We start from the raw sequence: 15048 nt of genomic DNA, 5'->3' as shown, positions 1-15048 counted from the left end.
AATTCGCTCCGATCGGATCACCGAGAGCCGAGATATTACTGCAAAAACGATGAAAAACTTGAAAGAAAAAGAAAGGAGAGTATACTTCAGCTACATATATCGTATATTTATATGAGTATTTGTTAATAAACAAAATGTTTCTACTCGTCATATGTTGTATAAATATACCTAAAATTTTCATTCTGCACATTTATTCAGTTCGTCACAAAATATTATCAAAAACAAGCACGATTGTTCAGCAATCTGATCCCTCCAGTCCCATTAATGACGCGGCCGTATGCGCGATGCAGCCTTCTGACGCGATTCTCGACTCGTCCCCTGCCAGGAGGAGGGGAAATGTGCGAAGGACCTACTGACACGCAGGCGGTCGTTCGCAGGCGCGCGAGGACGTTCGATGAGGATTTTCTCGTTGTCGTTACGCCCGGTAAAGGCACAAAAGACACACTCCGATGTGTCCCGTTGCTGAGAGCCGGGCCCCGTTCTGTGTGACGTACCGTTAATTCTCATCTCGGCGCGATGCAGTCGCCGTCGTTCGCCTAATCCGCTTCTCCCAATTAGGAGCGCTTGCAGCGATCACGCCGTGAATTAGCCGCCGTCGGCGGAGCCGCTCGGCTGAGAAACGATCGCCTCCCCTCCCCCCCCCCGCCGCCGCTGTTCTCCGCGAGCTTCCGTTAGAGTAAATTCCTCGGAGAGATTCGTCGGAGGACAGATGAGAAGCTTCAACGTGCGTTCAGAGGCAACGCGCCGACTGGCCCTTGCAATCTGCGGAGCCGCTACGGTGGTTTCCACTACACAGTCTGTCCCAGATACGATGAGACTGGTTCCATCAAAGTTCTTAGCGCAGCGATATCTATGAGTGGAATGATGGTAGGTGAATGTTTTCTACCCTTCATCTACTTAACCTCAAAATTTGAGCGAATTCGGTTGATATTTCACTGTGGTTTGACATTTTATGTAAAGTCACTTTGTGTACGTCGGTCGAAAAACCAACTTTTAAATTGGGTAAAAGTGGTGCAGAAACGCTAAAACATGTGTACGGGGATGAATGCATGTCCCGTGCACAGGTTTTCCGTTGGTTTGGCCGATTCCGTGACGGTCGTGAGGAAACCATTCGCAATGAAGAAAACATCGAGAAAGTCAAAGAAATTCTTCGAAGCGACCGCTGTGTGTCTGCCCAGATATTATCTGGGAGTTCTACAACGATTGTGGGCCAGAATTCGACGAGTTCGACCGGAATATCGAGAGCCAGGCGGTTGGTTTTTGTTGCACGATAATGCACCATCGCACAAAGCCATCATGGTATGTGAATTCTTGACCAAAAAAGGCATCTTTGTTATCGATCATCCACCGTATTCACCTGATTTGGCTCCGTGCGACTTCTGGCTATTTCCCAAACTGAAATTGCCGATGAAAGGAAATCGTTTCGATACCATCCCGGTCATCCAAAAGACTTCGACCGCCATACTAAAGGCCATTCCAGCCGATGAGTATAAAAAATGTTACGAAAAATTTGTTGAACGTTTCCAGCGCTGTATTGACTCAGGAGTCGACTATTTTGAATAAACAAGAATAAAAAATCAAAATAATAAACGCTTTGTATCTTTTTTAGACCAGTCTCATTGGATCTGGGACAGACTGTGTAATCCAATCTCCGACATGCACGAGCAAGGTTCTTAAAGAATTGTTCAAAAAATCATTGTGTTGTTTCCGGTGATTTTCCGGCGAAGACCGTTTATTTGATACAAAGAATGAACATTAATCAATGATATCTTTTTGTTCGGTGACCTTTTGCCATCTTTCGGTAAGCTCTTCATGAGCTCCCAGCTTCTCGAGAAATTTCCCGTCTGTATTAGCGAAGAACTGAACCAAGTGCCTTTCGATAGCGAGTCATCTGAAGCGAACGTTTTTCCAGGAGTTCAAGGAGTTTGGCAAGGACCGAAACAAATGGTGCAAGGTCTGGCGAATACGCTGGACGAGGCAACACATCCCAAGCAAGCTCCAACAATTTTGCGCGAGTCATCAAACTTGTGCGTGGTCGAGCGTTGTCATGATGATGGAATCCTTTATCGCGATTTATCAATTCTGGCCGCTTTTCTGCTTTTATCGCTTCGTTCAATTTGTCGAGCTGTTGACGGTAACACACGTCCGAATTGATCGTAACGTTCCTTGGTAAGAGCTCGAAGAACACCATACCCTTCCAATCCCACCAGATTGAGAGAGTATCACTCTTCTTTGGTGGATGTCTGCTTTTGATGTGCTTTGGCTCGGCTCATCGCACTTGCTCCACGATCGCTTTCGCTTCACATTGTTGCAGGCAATCCATTTTTCATCACCAATAATCGTGCGTTTCAGAAATGGGTCGGATTGTTCATCGAACAATTTCAAACAAGAAGTTGATCGCAGATGTTTATGCGTTTCATGAGGTGAACTTCTTTCAGTTTCATGCGGGACCCAAATATCGAGCTTACTGACGTAACCAAGTTCTTTCAAATGAAGGTAAACGCTTCCAAGTGATATTTTTAGTGCCTCAACGAGCTCACGAAGGAACGTCGATTAGCTTCAACTAATGCCTATATTTCATCATTACCAACAACCTCCGATGGCCGATCTGCATGGAGCGAAGTGCATCTTCGCTGTAGTCACCGGAACGGAGACAGGCAAACCAATATTGACCCTGGCGTTCTTTTAGAGTTTCGTCACCATAAACTTTACGCAACTTTTCACGAGCCTACACAGCATCCTTTCCTTTTCGGAAGTGATAAAGTAAAACTTGGCGAAAATACTCGTGTTGACTCTCCACTTCCAAAATGTTAGGTAGGAAGAATAATCGATTCGCCGGAATTCTTTTCCCTTGGATGGAAGCTATAAGTGTCAGCTGTCAAACGCGCATGGACTCATGCATTTATAGACGCGTTCAGTACATTAAATATACAACTGAATCCATCTGTCGGAAATAAACGCAATGACTTGTTGAACAACCCAATAGGAATATGAAGAAGACTGTGAAGGTCGCGCGAAAAGAACGCGCTTACGAACCGTAAGGGTTAAGGATTTCGAAAGAGAGTCCGGCTCTCAGTCCGGCGGTCCCGCGTCTACAATTACTTCGGTCTCGAGTGAGTCCTGCTGAATGGAAAGACACCTGTGAATGTGGGACACCTCGTAGGCGAGATCTCGCTATGAAATCGCAGCTGCGATTAGATTTCACGCGACGGGGTCGAAACTCGAATGGCAGGTGTCGGAACGCTATCGCGCCGATCACGCGATTGATTCCGTCTGCTATCGCGAACGCGAGCAGCCCTATCGCTAGCGAAGTTCGATCGCTCGATGATGAAACCCGAGCCGAGACGTTGCCTGCTCGTCTCGTAGTGAGCGAAGTGAGATTAAACAATGACGCTGGGAATTCCGGGTCGCTGAGTACGCGAGATGCGTAATTGCGATAACACTGAGGACGATCGTTGTCGACGTCGACGGCTCGTACGTGTCAGTTTTATCGCTATCTTCGACGCTCAATTCGAACGGACGACAACGATAATCTATGATGACGAAAGTAGAGAAGTGCAACGTTGCCGGGTAATTGCGGTGCCGCGCGCACATAAACGTCCAGGCGTTTAGCGAATAAACTTAATGATACCACATTAGATTGTGGGAGACGGAGGCAGAGGGGAGGGGTTCGATTGAAGTTTGTTGCGATCGAAAGTCTAACTGTACCCCGCGAAACTATTCCGACGGCTTTTCTTCATGGATATATATATAATCAAGACCAGTTTCCAGCGTGTTTTTCTTGCTCTCTTCCTCGCGAGCGATGTGATTAACCGTAATTAAAGCATCGCCTATCTGTTGCGAAAGTAAGGCTGGCTGAAATGCACTCGGTCAAGAGGGAGGCACGGGCAATTTAACTTCGAAATATACGACCGCGTGTTTACAGTCGCGTGTGATACAGTCTGATACAAAACGCCCACTCGGCCGACACGGCGGCTAGAGGCGAGACCCAAATCGCGGCAAGACGCTGCAGAATTTTCCGGATGGATTATTTTCCTCTCGATTTTACATGTCTCGTTCTTATCCTCTTAAACGTAGTCCCCCATTCGATAAACGTCGACAAGGATATTTTGATATTTTGAGCAAAGGCAGCAAAGGTGTCATAGGCCTCTTCCAAATGTCCTTCCATGTCTCTCTATTTGCCGCTGTCTGCAGCCAATTCCTCCCCGCGAATATCCTCATAGTGTTATAACAAAATATTAATATATCAGGCGGTGCCTCGAAATCGCGAAGAAGCCGCGACATTTCCTCGAGAACGCGATTCGCTCGGATCGATCCTCCTCCCCCTGCCTTCGGTACCGGCGATTTCCCTTTTGCCGCCGCTCTCCCTAGCCTTGGCGGCGGCGGCGGCTGCCGCGACCTATCGCTCGTTTTGCCGGAACCGCTCGAACGAGCGGAGTCTCGAGCGACGCATTCACCCGAGTGATGACCATCGTCGCTCGGTGACGGCTACTCTCCCGACCGGAATCCCCCGGCCGGCCGGCCTTTCCGATTTTCCTTTTGCCAATTTCTCCCGCGCCGGGAGATCCGGCAGACCAGTCTGACGGCGTCGGCGATCAGCGGAAACGATCCACGCCGCTGCCGTGTTCTCCATGAAACGGCGAGCGGCGAGCATCGGGGGGGGACCGGTCTCGCTTATCTTCGTGATTCTCCCGCGACCTGAACGATCCATATGCCGCGAGCGAGCGAATTCGTCAGACTCCCGGTCTTCGCCCCGGCCGATCTCTTTCCCGCTTTCCTCTCCGCCTTCAGCCGCCTTCAGCCGTTGCCACTTTCGAGACGCTACTCTGCCTTGGTACCTTCCGCCGTTACTTTTTCTCGCCACTCGGCCTAGCACTCGGTCAGATCTGGGTCGCAAGTTCAGGACACGCTCGCCGTTGACCCAATCGCCGACTTTGTGACTGGCCAAGACGGGCGTTAACCCCGGCCGGTGTCCGGGGAAACGGCTGGGAACAATGCGGTGTGGAAACTAGTCTAGCTTGTGATTTGCGAGACACGAGAAGTGTCGTGTATCTTCCTCCAAGAAGACGCCGCTTCAAGGCTTGCTTTCGGTAACTCTGTCGAGATAATGGCGTATTAAAACCCTATCCGGCTTCCAAATTTCAAATAGGGCCCGGATAACTCTCTATCGGATCCGGCCGGCACTGCTGCGTAATGCCCTGATAAAATTGCCTGAAATCGAGAAACCTGATCAAATGTCCATCAGAACCAAATCAGGCATCCAAATAATGACGTCATCGCTGCAGTCAGGGTATAATCCGGAAAATGTTGCGAGACAATCGCAAGCACATTCCGACCGGATAAGGATCGCTCGAAATGCCTTCTTATGGCCTTGCCTAGTCATGCCATACATAGGCATAAAAAATTGCCGTATTTGATTTCTGCTCGGGATGTTGTCGTTGCTTCGCCTTCCCTCAGCTCTCGGGAGTTCCCGGATTGTCCGACCGTTAATTATTCGAGGAGCGCGCGTGCGCGCGTGCCTCGACGTCTCGGCCGGGGAAAAAGGCCGACTGGCTGACTCCAAGTTGGCCACGCCGGCCAACGTCGGAGAATCCGTCATGAAAAACTAATGTGCCAGAAGTGGCACGCATCCCGCGCTGTACGTGACGCGACGCGAAATCCGCGCGCGCAGTCATCGCGCGAGCGCGAGCGGATTGAGCGTCACCGATATTTTCCGGCCGATTATCGGCGACGACCAGCTGCGTTTCTCGCGCGAAACCCGCGCGAAACGACCGTTTGATAGCGCCGCCGCTGAGAAATCGCCGTTTCAATCGAGGCGAATGAACGCTGCAGTTTTGCATTCGGGGAATTCCACGCAGATAAGAAATCTGCCAGCGCGCGCGCGCGCGCGCGCAAGAACGGCGCTTTTCACTTGTCGCAAGGTGTCGCCGTCGAACGTAAAATTACCCGACGATTGCACAGAAATTTGCGTAACATTACACGCGCATTAAGAATTCTCGAAGTCATTCCGAATGATTACGCCGGTCTTTATCGCGCGAAGAAGGACAGGGAGTGCGTGTGTGCGATGTTGAGCAAAGCGACGCTGTGTCGCAATTCCTGTGTGCAATTTCTCCGCGAGTTCAACACACATTTCACTCGTTCTCGATGCATATTTCAGGGCCTGCGGTATTCCCGAGACGAGCAGAGGAGCGATTGCGCTCTTATCCCCCACAATCGTATTTCGTATTTCGGCACGCGACAATTATTATATATACGTAATTCGACATTCGTCTCTGAAATTAATATCGCCGTTGTGTAATATCAATTAATGCACGGCCGCGTCGTTTCGCAAGCGGAAAAGCACAAGCACGGCTATTATTATATCATCATTGCGCACTAACGCGCTTGATGCGTTTTCACGATTGCGTGTGCAACCCCGCTGACTCTCTCACGAGGTATCACAATTAAAAGCCGTCCACTCATTGCTGCGGCTACCATTATTCAGCGTTTGCGCATTGATATTTCTCCGGTCTGCCGGTATGGATATCTCGTAAGGTATGGGAAAGCGCCGCGATTTCGGTGGAATCTAACGATGTTATCAGGCTTAGCGTTTGTTATCAAGCCGCGATATCTAATTGGCAGTTTCCATGCAAATTATGTCACGAGCGCGCCAGTTTCTCATGTCCACTTTGACGGGCTTTCGACATCGCCCGAGCGCGCTCCAAGTAGGCTCGCGGGACATCTTACAATGGTCTTAATGACAGACGATAAACACGACCGGCATTTAAATTCGCGGCTGAGCTAAGACTACTAATTTCTCCGAGCATTCGCCGGGGAGGGGCTCGATTTGCATCCGGGGAATCCGTCGATCGAGCAAGGCCGTGCGTATTCTCACTGCGCGTTTAGACGAAGTGGGATTTTCTGTCAATCCCCCGTTTCAAACTTTTTACTTCAATATAATTTCTTATTGAGAGAATTTGAATATTGCGAAAAAATGTTAAGTGTCTACTCAGCGAGTGCTAATGACATGTTTACTTGAATTCGAACTCTTTTGCGTGATCGAATTTTATCCTTAGTCGGCTCGAATCGAATAAATCATTGCTCTCACGAAGAGCTACAGATTGAGAACAATTTTCTCATTTGAGGACAGATTCTCCTCGTTGTAAAAGTACATATAATCGTACGAGCAATTTTGTTATCGGCACATCCACCGATATAAATTTTTTATATATTTTTTCTCTCACAAGAAAGCGAAATGTACGTCTACGATTTCGACGAAACTTCGTAAAGTAGCCAAAAACAAGAGACCCACATTTTTTTTATCGGCAATGTGATTCAGGTTTAAGATTTAAGGCTCAGATTTAAGTGTACAAAAATTGTATAGTTTTTTATGCCGTACAATTTTTGTTTAAAAAGCTTTTTTCTATCTTCATCAGTTAACGTGATGGGATAAATGGGATGAAACTTTGAGGGGCAGTTTCACCCCTTAAACTTGAGCCAATGCCGATTGAAAAAAAATATGGGTCTCATATTTTTGGCTACTCTATAAATGTGCCAAGTTTCGTCGAAATCGGAGACACACACTTCGCGGACGCTCTTTGTCAGAAGGATAATGGGAATCCAATTTCACGGCGGACATTTCTCAGTACTCACGTCGTCCACGTCCTGTCCGATGACGACGCGCTCGCTCCAGATTGCGTGATCGCGGTCGCCGACGCGACCGGCAAGGAATAATCGACGGAGATACCCGCCGGTCTATCAGGTGTAAAATATCGCGTCGGTGTTCCAGGAAATTGTTATTCAGGCGTTATGCTAATAACGATAACGGCCGCGAGTCACGGACCGAGGAAGCCGTTATGGATATTGCCATGAACGCACCGGAGCCGGCTGATGCGCACTTTTGTGCCGGCGATAAACCACACAGAATTGCGTGATTGATCGGCACGCGATAAGCACGGCGAGATGACTCGAACGATCTCTGCGTCGATCTGCATCGATTCATGAAACATAACGTTTTCCGACAGATCCCGCTGCGGGTCAAGGGTTCTCGTCCTTGGACGAGAGTCAGGACGAAGTGAACGACATGGAGATCTTTCGCGCGGTCGTCGAGTCGATGCGCCAGTGGACGCTGCGCAAGATGTATCACCACAGGGGGAAGAGGGAAGTGTCCAAAGTTTGTTACGAGGATATTGGTTGCTTCGAGGACACCGTGCCGTTCAGTTACCTCGAGATGCTACCGTCGCCGCCTAAGGACGTCGGCACCAGGTAAAGACACCGAGACGAGTCTACCTACCATAGTACAATGCGACAATGCACCTTCCGAATGCACCTTCCACGACTAATTTCCACGGCTTGCTTTGCTTCTACATCAAATTTCTTCCAAGAATCTCGAGATACAACCGTAAGCTATCCTACTTTAATGCTGCAAGCGATCGCTTATCGTCGGATTTCTCACGCTGACACTCCAAGACTCGTCTTGGAGTTGCTTAATATTTCGTTAATCCACTCTTGGTCAGTTAGTGGGCTGTGTATTAATTATCGCTATTAGCTAATGCAAATTTCAATAGGATTTGGGAATTTGTAAAGGATGCAACGGAAAGGAGTCCCTTGCTTTTATAAAGAGATAATGATTATTCAATGACGGTTTAACCCTTTAACGCTTACATCTGGTAACTATAGTTACCAGAAATGCATTTAAGAATCCATAACTTAGTGAAAAAAGGAGAGGGTTTTCGTTTTCTTCGCACCACTGTAAAGATGAATTCTTCTTCTAAAAAATGGTATATAAATTGTATGTAGATTCGGTTTAGTCTGTTTTTAGCTCAGTTTTAATGATAACATGTTTTGTCAAATTCCAAGTAGGCGTAGTTAGCGTTGTTATTGACATCTAGAAATGCACTATAAATGCATAGGTTGGTATCTGTTATAATTTTATCCATTTGGAAGCTTTCTCGGATGCAAAATATGAGATTAAAAAAATACAGAAATTCCAAATGGCGAATCCAATATGGTAGACACGAAAATCAAGAAATCGACCTATTTTCGTGAAACCTAGTGACCTGCAGTTTTTTATGCGGCGAAAAATGAAGGGACGATTGACTATCTAAATGACGATCCATAAGATATTCTTCTGAAATAGTAAGCTTGACGCTCTGAATGATAAACTTCACAATAACTCACAAATATAGTAAAGTTTCAGCTGAAAAATGTCAAGCTGACTGTCAGAGTTATGTCGTATAGATTACCCTTCATTTTTCTCCGTATAGGTTGCTCATTTCGCACATGCTCTTAGGATCCAAGTCATATTTACCAATAAACAAAAAACGAACGATAAAAAAAATCAAACTGACGAAACGAACAAACGAGAAGCGGAAACTTCACGTACTCATTTATTATATTCCATTTCGAGTAAAAGATATCAGGTTCTGAATATGAGTTTTATGTTTCGAGGAATTTTTGCCAACCATTTATGATATAAAATTATTAAAATAAAAAAAAAACTTAACCAATCAGGCATATTTTTCGCTTCTGGGAATAGTTTCTGCCTGGAAAGGTAGTTTTTCGTAGATATAAAATTCTGATATTTCTTTTGGTTATCACTACTTATAGTCTCAGTTCAGAAAAACTCAAATTTTATTCTTAAAACACTTATAAAAAAGTCGGGCGTTAAAGGGTCGAAGTGCGATCGAAAGAGAAACCTGATTTTCGATCCGCTGTGCGATATCGGTGATGAACAAAATAATCGGAGTTTTATGACACTACAAGTATTCGTAAAACGATGACGGACTATGAGAAAGCTGGCCTAAATTTCAATCTAATCTTCATGTCCTCCGTGAGTTCGTCAAACACACATGCCAGTTAAACTCGGAAATATTCTGTATAATAAATGACTAAACACATACTTGGAAATGTGTTACGTATCTCTCGCTGCACTCGTCCCGCCTCCATCCTGGCTTTTCAATCCAGTATTCCGCTTCCGGCTACTCCGTAACACTGATATTGACACTGACACTGACATTTGCATGGATGCAGTTAGATCCGAGAATTGAGTATTATGGACACGATGCCGACAAAAGTCCAATTAAATATCTAAAGCGAACGATAACGCGCTCCGCGTTGCGATATTCGCTGCGTCAATTCGAGACGCAATCACTCGAATGTAAAGAAATGTAAGGATACGCGAGGATATCAAAACAACGAGCAAAAAAAGCACGCCATCTTGCGACAACAGCATCAAGCATTGTTGCTGCCGTTGGAGGTTACGAAATCGAAACGAACAATATTTTCGAGGTTTTCGGTGAGTCTCCTCCTGAACTTTCCTGCGCTATCCTTTCGCCTATGTTTAAAGGACTGTCGTTATTATCGTACTGAATTCAAATTTCGATCTCTATCGGTGCGCAGCACATTCTTGCTATGCGCACGCAATTGTGATCTTTACTCTCTGATCCTTCAAATCGGAATTTCCCTGACGCTAAGATAATAAATGACGAGTGATAATAAATATTTTATGAGAAAGAAAAGGTTTCTGATTTTGGACACTCGTCAATCCTATTATTTGCTTATATTAATTATTTAATATCTGCTCGATGTGAATATTTTATCTGCACAGCCGAGCGAGTTACATAATTAATACATCGCTTATTGAAACTAATCAAAGATGCATGCAGGTGAAATATTGAGATAAACCGTTAAATTAAATAAATAATCCTTAAACAAGTCTTTTTCGAAGCCTCAGCATGGAGAAAATCAAATTTGTAAATACAATTATAATGGTCTGCACGATTCTATGCATCAACATTTTCCATCGGTCTCTCTCAAGTTCGATGAAATCCGTAGAATTAATCCAGAAACAGAATTTCGATTCGGGCACCGAAAATATGGCATCACTTGATGGCGAACTTTGGCGAAGAGAAAAAAATATAACCCGAGAAAAAAATAATTTCGGAACAAGCGGAATCATCTAAATTTTAGAGGATTTTACCCTTATACGTGGCCTCAGGAGGCTTCTTCTAAAATTAAGAGGAAAATATTATTATTATTAAACACATTATTCTTAAAGTTAGGAGAATGATCTGTTATATGTATAATACAAATTGTTTTGATTTTAATATAAACTTCCTCTTATACACAGATTATTTAATCCATTCTTCAGAAGATTATTATTTATTCTTACTAGTTATACTGGTTAAATTGAAAAAATTATTATAATATATAACGAAAAGTAATATATATGTAAATGTATTTCTGGCTCCAGTTCTACAATAAGTAAGTACGAATGAAATAAGATCATAACAATAGACAACGAAGATTATAACAAACATAACAAAGATTAGATGAATGATTTAGATGAATGGCTTAGTTTAATCGCTTTATCGACAGAGGAATCCTCTTCCTGTAAAAGGCCTCGCTTACATAAAATATGAGACTATGGGGAAAATCACTTTACAAATAAAATGCTTTTCTTTTTGGGTGTACATTATCTGCTTCACTGCGAAAATATCTTATTCTCCGGCGTAGATTTCTCGTATACGGGAGCAGGAAGGCGAGATCGATTCCGATGGAGGTGCCCGCAGACGACATAAACGACAAAGCAAACCGTGCCATAGATCCCGACCTACCGACCAAAGTGATCGTCCACGGATTCGGGAGCGATTGCAATTACTTGTGGGTGTACGATATGAGATCCGCGCTGATGAGCATCCACGATTGCAACATAGGTATACGGTGAAATCACCGCCGCGTTCAGCCGAGATCAACTCGTACGACGATTATTATCGCCGCGCGATTCGAATTCCGTTTGCGTTTCGTTACTGCTTTCCAGTAGCGGTACACTCTCGTGACTAATTTCGCTTTGAGCAACTGAACGTTCTCATCGCGGATAGCGGCTCGCGATTATATCAGGCTCGGGTTTCTCGCGCGTTTTACCGACGCAGGAGGAAAACGAACGATTTTTCCGATCAACCCGACATTGTCGTGTCCTCGCAGTGTGCGTCGACTGGGGCCCCGGCAGCGCCGTGCCCAATTACGTGAGAGCGGCGGCTAACACACGACTGGTGGGCCGGCAATTGGCGAAATTAATTCGCAGCTTGAACGTGCCGCTGGAGAAGGTGCACCTGATAGGATTCAGTCTGGGTGCGCATGTGGCCGGATTCGCTGGAGCCGAATTAGGCAACGTTTCCAGGATCACCGGTAAGTCTCTCGTCGTCCTCATGATCTTGTCACGCGAGTTGAATGAAATCTTAAGGGGACTGGAGAGTCAGATTGCTGAGAAATCGCGCTTGTTTCTCATAATATTTTGTGTGACGAACTGAATAAATGTGCAAGAATGAAGATTTTAGATATATTTGTACAACATAGGAAGAGTAGAAAAATTTTGTTTATTAACAAATAACCACATAAATATACGATATTTTTTTAGCTGAAATATACTCTCCTGTTTTTTTTTTCAAGTTGTCGTTTCTGCAGTAATATCTCGGCTCTCGATGGTCCGATCGGAGCGAATTTTAGCTGGAAATCTTGAGGAGGCTTATCATTATCCGGTGAACCACTACAAAAAGGAATCGAATAAAATTAACAAAATGGTAGCTATTATTAGGAAAAAATCCAAATTTTTCAGTTCCTTTACAATAAAAAAATTAATATCTCGAGATGAAATATAATTTGACGTAATTGTCCGTGGTTCCCATCTGAGAGCCAGATGAACAAATATTATTGCTTTAAAATTTCAAATTGATACGAAGCTCAATTTCGGAGAAATCATCGCAAAAAGTTGAACAATAAAATTTCGAGAAGAACGCGTTTAAAATTTAAGTGGATGGTGTATTTATATGAGTATTTGTTATAAATAAACAAAATTTTTCTACGCTTCGTTAGGTTATATAAACATATGTAAAATTTTCATTCTTGCACATTTATTCAGTTCGTCACAAAATATGATCAAAAACAAGCACGACTTTTCGGTAATCTGACCCTCCGGTCCCCTTAAGGAGAGCTAGAAGGCTGGATTCTTCACGTAAATGCTGCTTATTCGCGAGCAAGAGTCTACGAAACGTTGAACTTCGAAGGCAAATGCAAGACAGCAGTCAATTCTTCGTCCGCTACAAATAACTGGGAATAGCAACGGCGCATTTAACGAGCTGAATTTAATGAGAATTACTCGTTGTGGAGACTGAAAGATTTCTGCAGAAGATTTTCTTACTCGTTGCTCAAGTTTTGCTTCTCACTGTCTCAACCGGAATTTCCTCGCGGCTGATTGTTCACAGGCGAACATTTTCGGTCGCGGCGATGGAGATATTTCGTTTCGTTCTTTCTCGCTGCGCTCTTTGCGTTACCTTGCAGCAGCTCCTTACTTCTACCAAGCCTCAAATTTCGCCTGTAAGTTCCAAGTGAGTGTGCACCGAAAAAGAACAGGCCAATTATTCCTCGTCGCTGCGTTTTCGTTCGGTCGCACGAGCCGAGTTGTTTCACGTCCGCGTACGAACGCGCAGTCTTGTCGCTGCTGCCGTAGAAATTCCCCGGAGATCCGAGATTCTCCGGAGGATTCGTGCCGAGGACGAGATACCCGCGTAATCACCCGTGTTATCGCATTGTTACTTTGAACTTTGTTCCGGCCGGCTGTAACTCCGTCGACCGTCGGGACGAACGATCAAGAATTCCGTATGAATTTTTCATGCGCGGATCGCGAGTACCTGCCGGCCGCTCTCGTAAGCCCCGGCTGCTCGAGCATCATCTCCGCCGTGTAATCGGCTGTTCGACAGAGAACTGTAACAAGGTCTCTCTCTCAACAGCTGTTCGTTGCATTTAAGCGCGCTCACTGCGCGCTCACATTCCGCCTTTTACTTCGACACGCGCCGATGCCTCCTGATCGAGCCGCGCGCGCGCGCGCGCGATCGGCTTCCACGGCGAATTGCGTTTTTCGCCGGTGATGCGTGCGTTCCTTCGCCCCGCTCGCAAGCTCCTCGCAATCGAATTCCTCCGCGGCTTTCGGCAACGGTGCAAACCTTTCGAGAAACGGGGAGGCTCAATCAGAGCGGCGCGACGCGGCGCGCGGCTCTTGCCTTTTTTTCCCAACAAGCAGCTCTCATTTCCACGCGGGATTGAGAAACGATCGCAACGTTTTCGCAACTTTGATTTATTAATAATGTACGTTCACCCCGTCGTGGGAGTGCCAGTTGCTGAAAAACGGCAGCAATGCCAGTTATGTTAAATAAAAGCGTATATGTTATCCCTTTCTCTCTTCCTCTCCCTCCCTCACCCTCTCTTCCCGCGCTGCTGCCATAATGGCATCGGTCGAGATTTTCAAGCTAGAAGCGGCATTCGCCGCTCTATATTGCCTCATCGCATGCATAATCACGGCGTTCGAAAATATGCGATCCTAATCTCGCGCTGCTCGCTGCTGAGGCTCGTACGAGAGAGAAAACTGAAGGACGGACGATTTCCTCCGAGACGAGAGCGCGCTTACCCTTGCAAAAATATTTCGCCGCTTTTAGCCGTCAAAAATAGATTTTGGTTGTAAACTTGAGTTGTAAAAAGTGTCCATTCAATTCAACGAGCATGACACCGTTTCGAAGGTCGAAAAGGGGCACTTGCTTTACTTAAACAGCGAGTGATGAAAATGGATTGTCGAATAGTAAAAACGTACCATAAAGTGTATTTTTAAGCAGATTACCCGTCTTTAACACTCTTTTTTCAGCTGCGAGTAATAGCTGCACGTTAGTACGTATATTTTTACTCAATTTATTTCAATGTCTTGAGTAAAAGAGGCATATATTAACGTGCAGCCGCTCATCAGCTGGAAGAAGAGTGTTAAAGACGCGGGCAATCTGCTTAAAAATACTCATGCATAGGTCGCGTATACTCGTCATAATTTTTCGCTCCATACGCTGCGCGGACTTGAGAGTGCAAGAAATGGAGTTAAAGTAAAAATGAAGGAACGCCGGGTAGAAAACGGACTGAAAACGGGCCAAAAACGGGCCAAAAACGGGCAATATGAGGATAAAAGCGATGAAATATTTTTGCAAAGGTACCGAAAGGTACCTGCTAGACGTTTGCCAAACAAATAGATAAGCG

General features: G+C 45.4%; 1 protein-coding gene across 2 annotated transcripts in view; it reads left to right on the top strand.

Annotated features, from left to right (window-relative positions):
• LOC105182041 (uncharacterized) overlaps positions 1-15048 on the top strand; it is a 37726-nt gene that overhangs the window by 17830 nt on the left and 4848 nt on the right. For both annotated transcript variants that reach the window (XM_025303344.1, XM_025303343.1), the window contains 3 exons: positions 8004-8244; positions 11497-11696; positions 11965-12168. In XM_025303344.1, the coding sequence (XP_025159129.1) occupies positions 8004-8244; positions 11497-11696; positions 11965-12168 (645 nt within the window). The remainder of the gene's footprint in view (positions 1-8003; positions 8245-11496; positions 11697-11964; positions 12169-15048) is intronic.

The sequence above is a fragment of the Harpegnathos saltator genome, unplaced genomic scaffold (assembly GCF_003227715.2).
Source record: "Harpegnathos saltator strain DR-91 unplaced genomic scaffold, Hsal_v8.6 scaffold54, whole genome shotgun sequence".
In the NCBI taxonomy this organism is placed as follows: Eukaryota; Metazoa; Arthropoda; class Insecta; order Hymenoptera; family Formicidae; genus Harpegnathos; species Harpegnathos saltator.
This window is presented reverse-complemented; position numbering and strand designations above follow the sequence as displayed.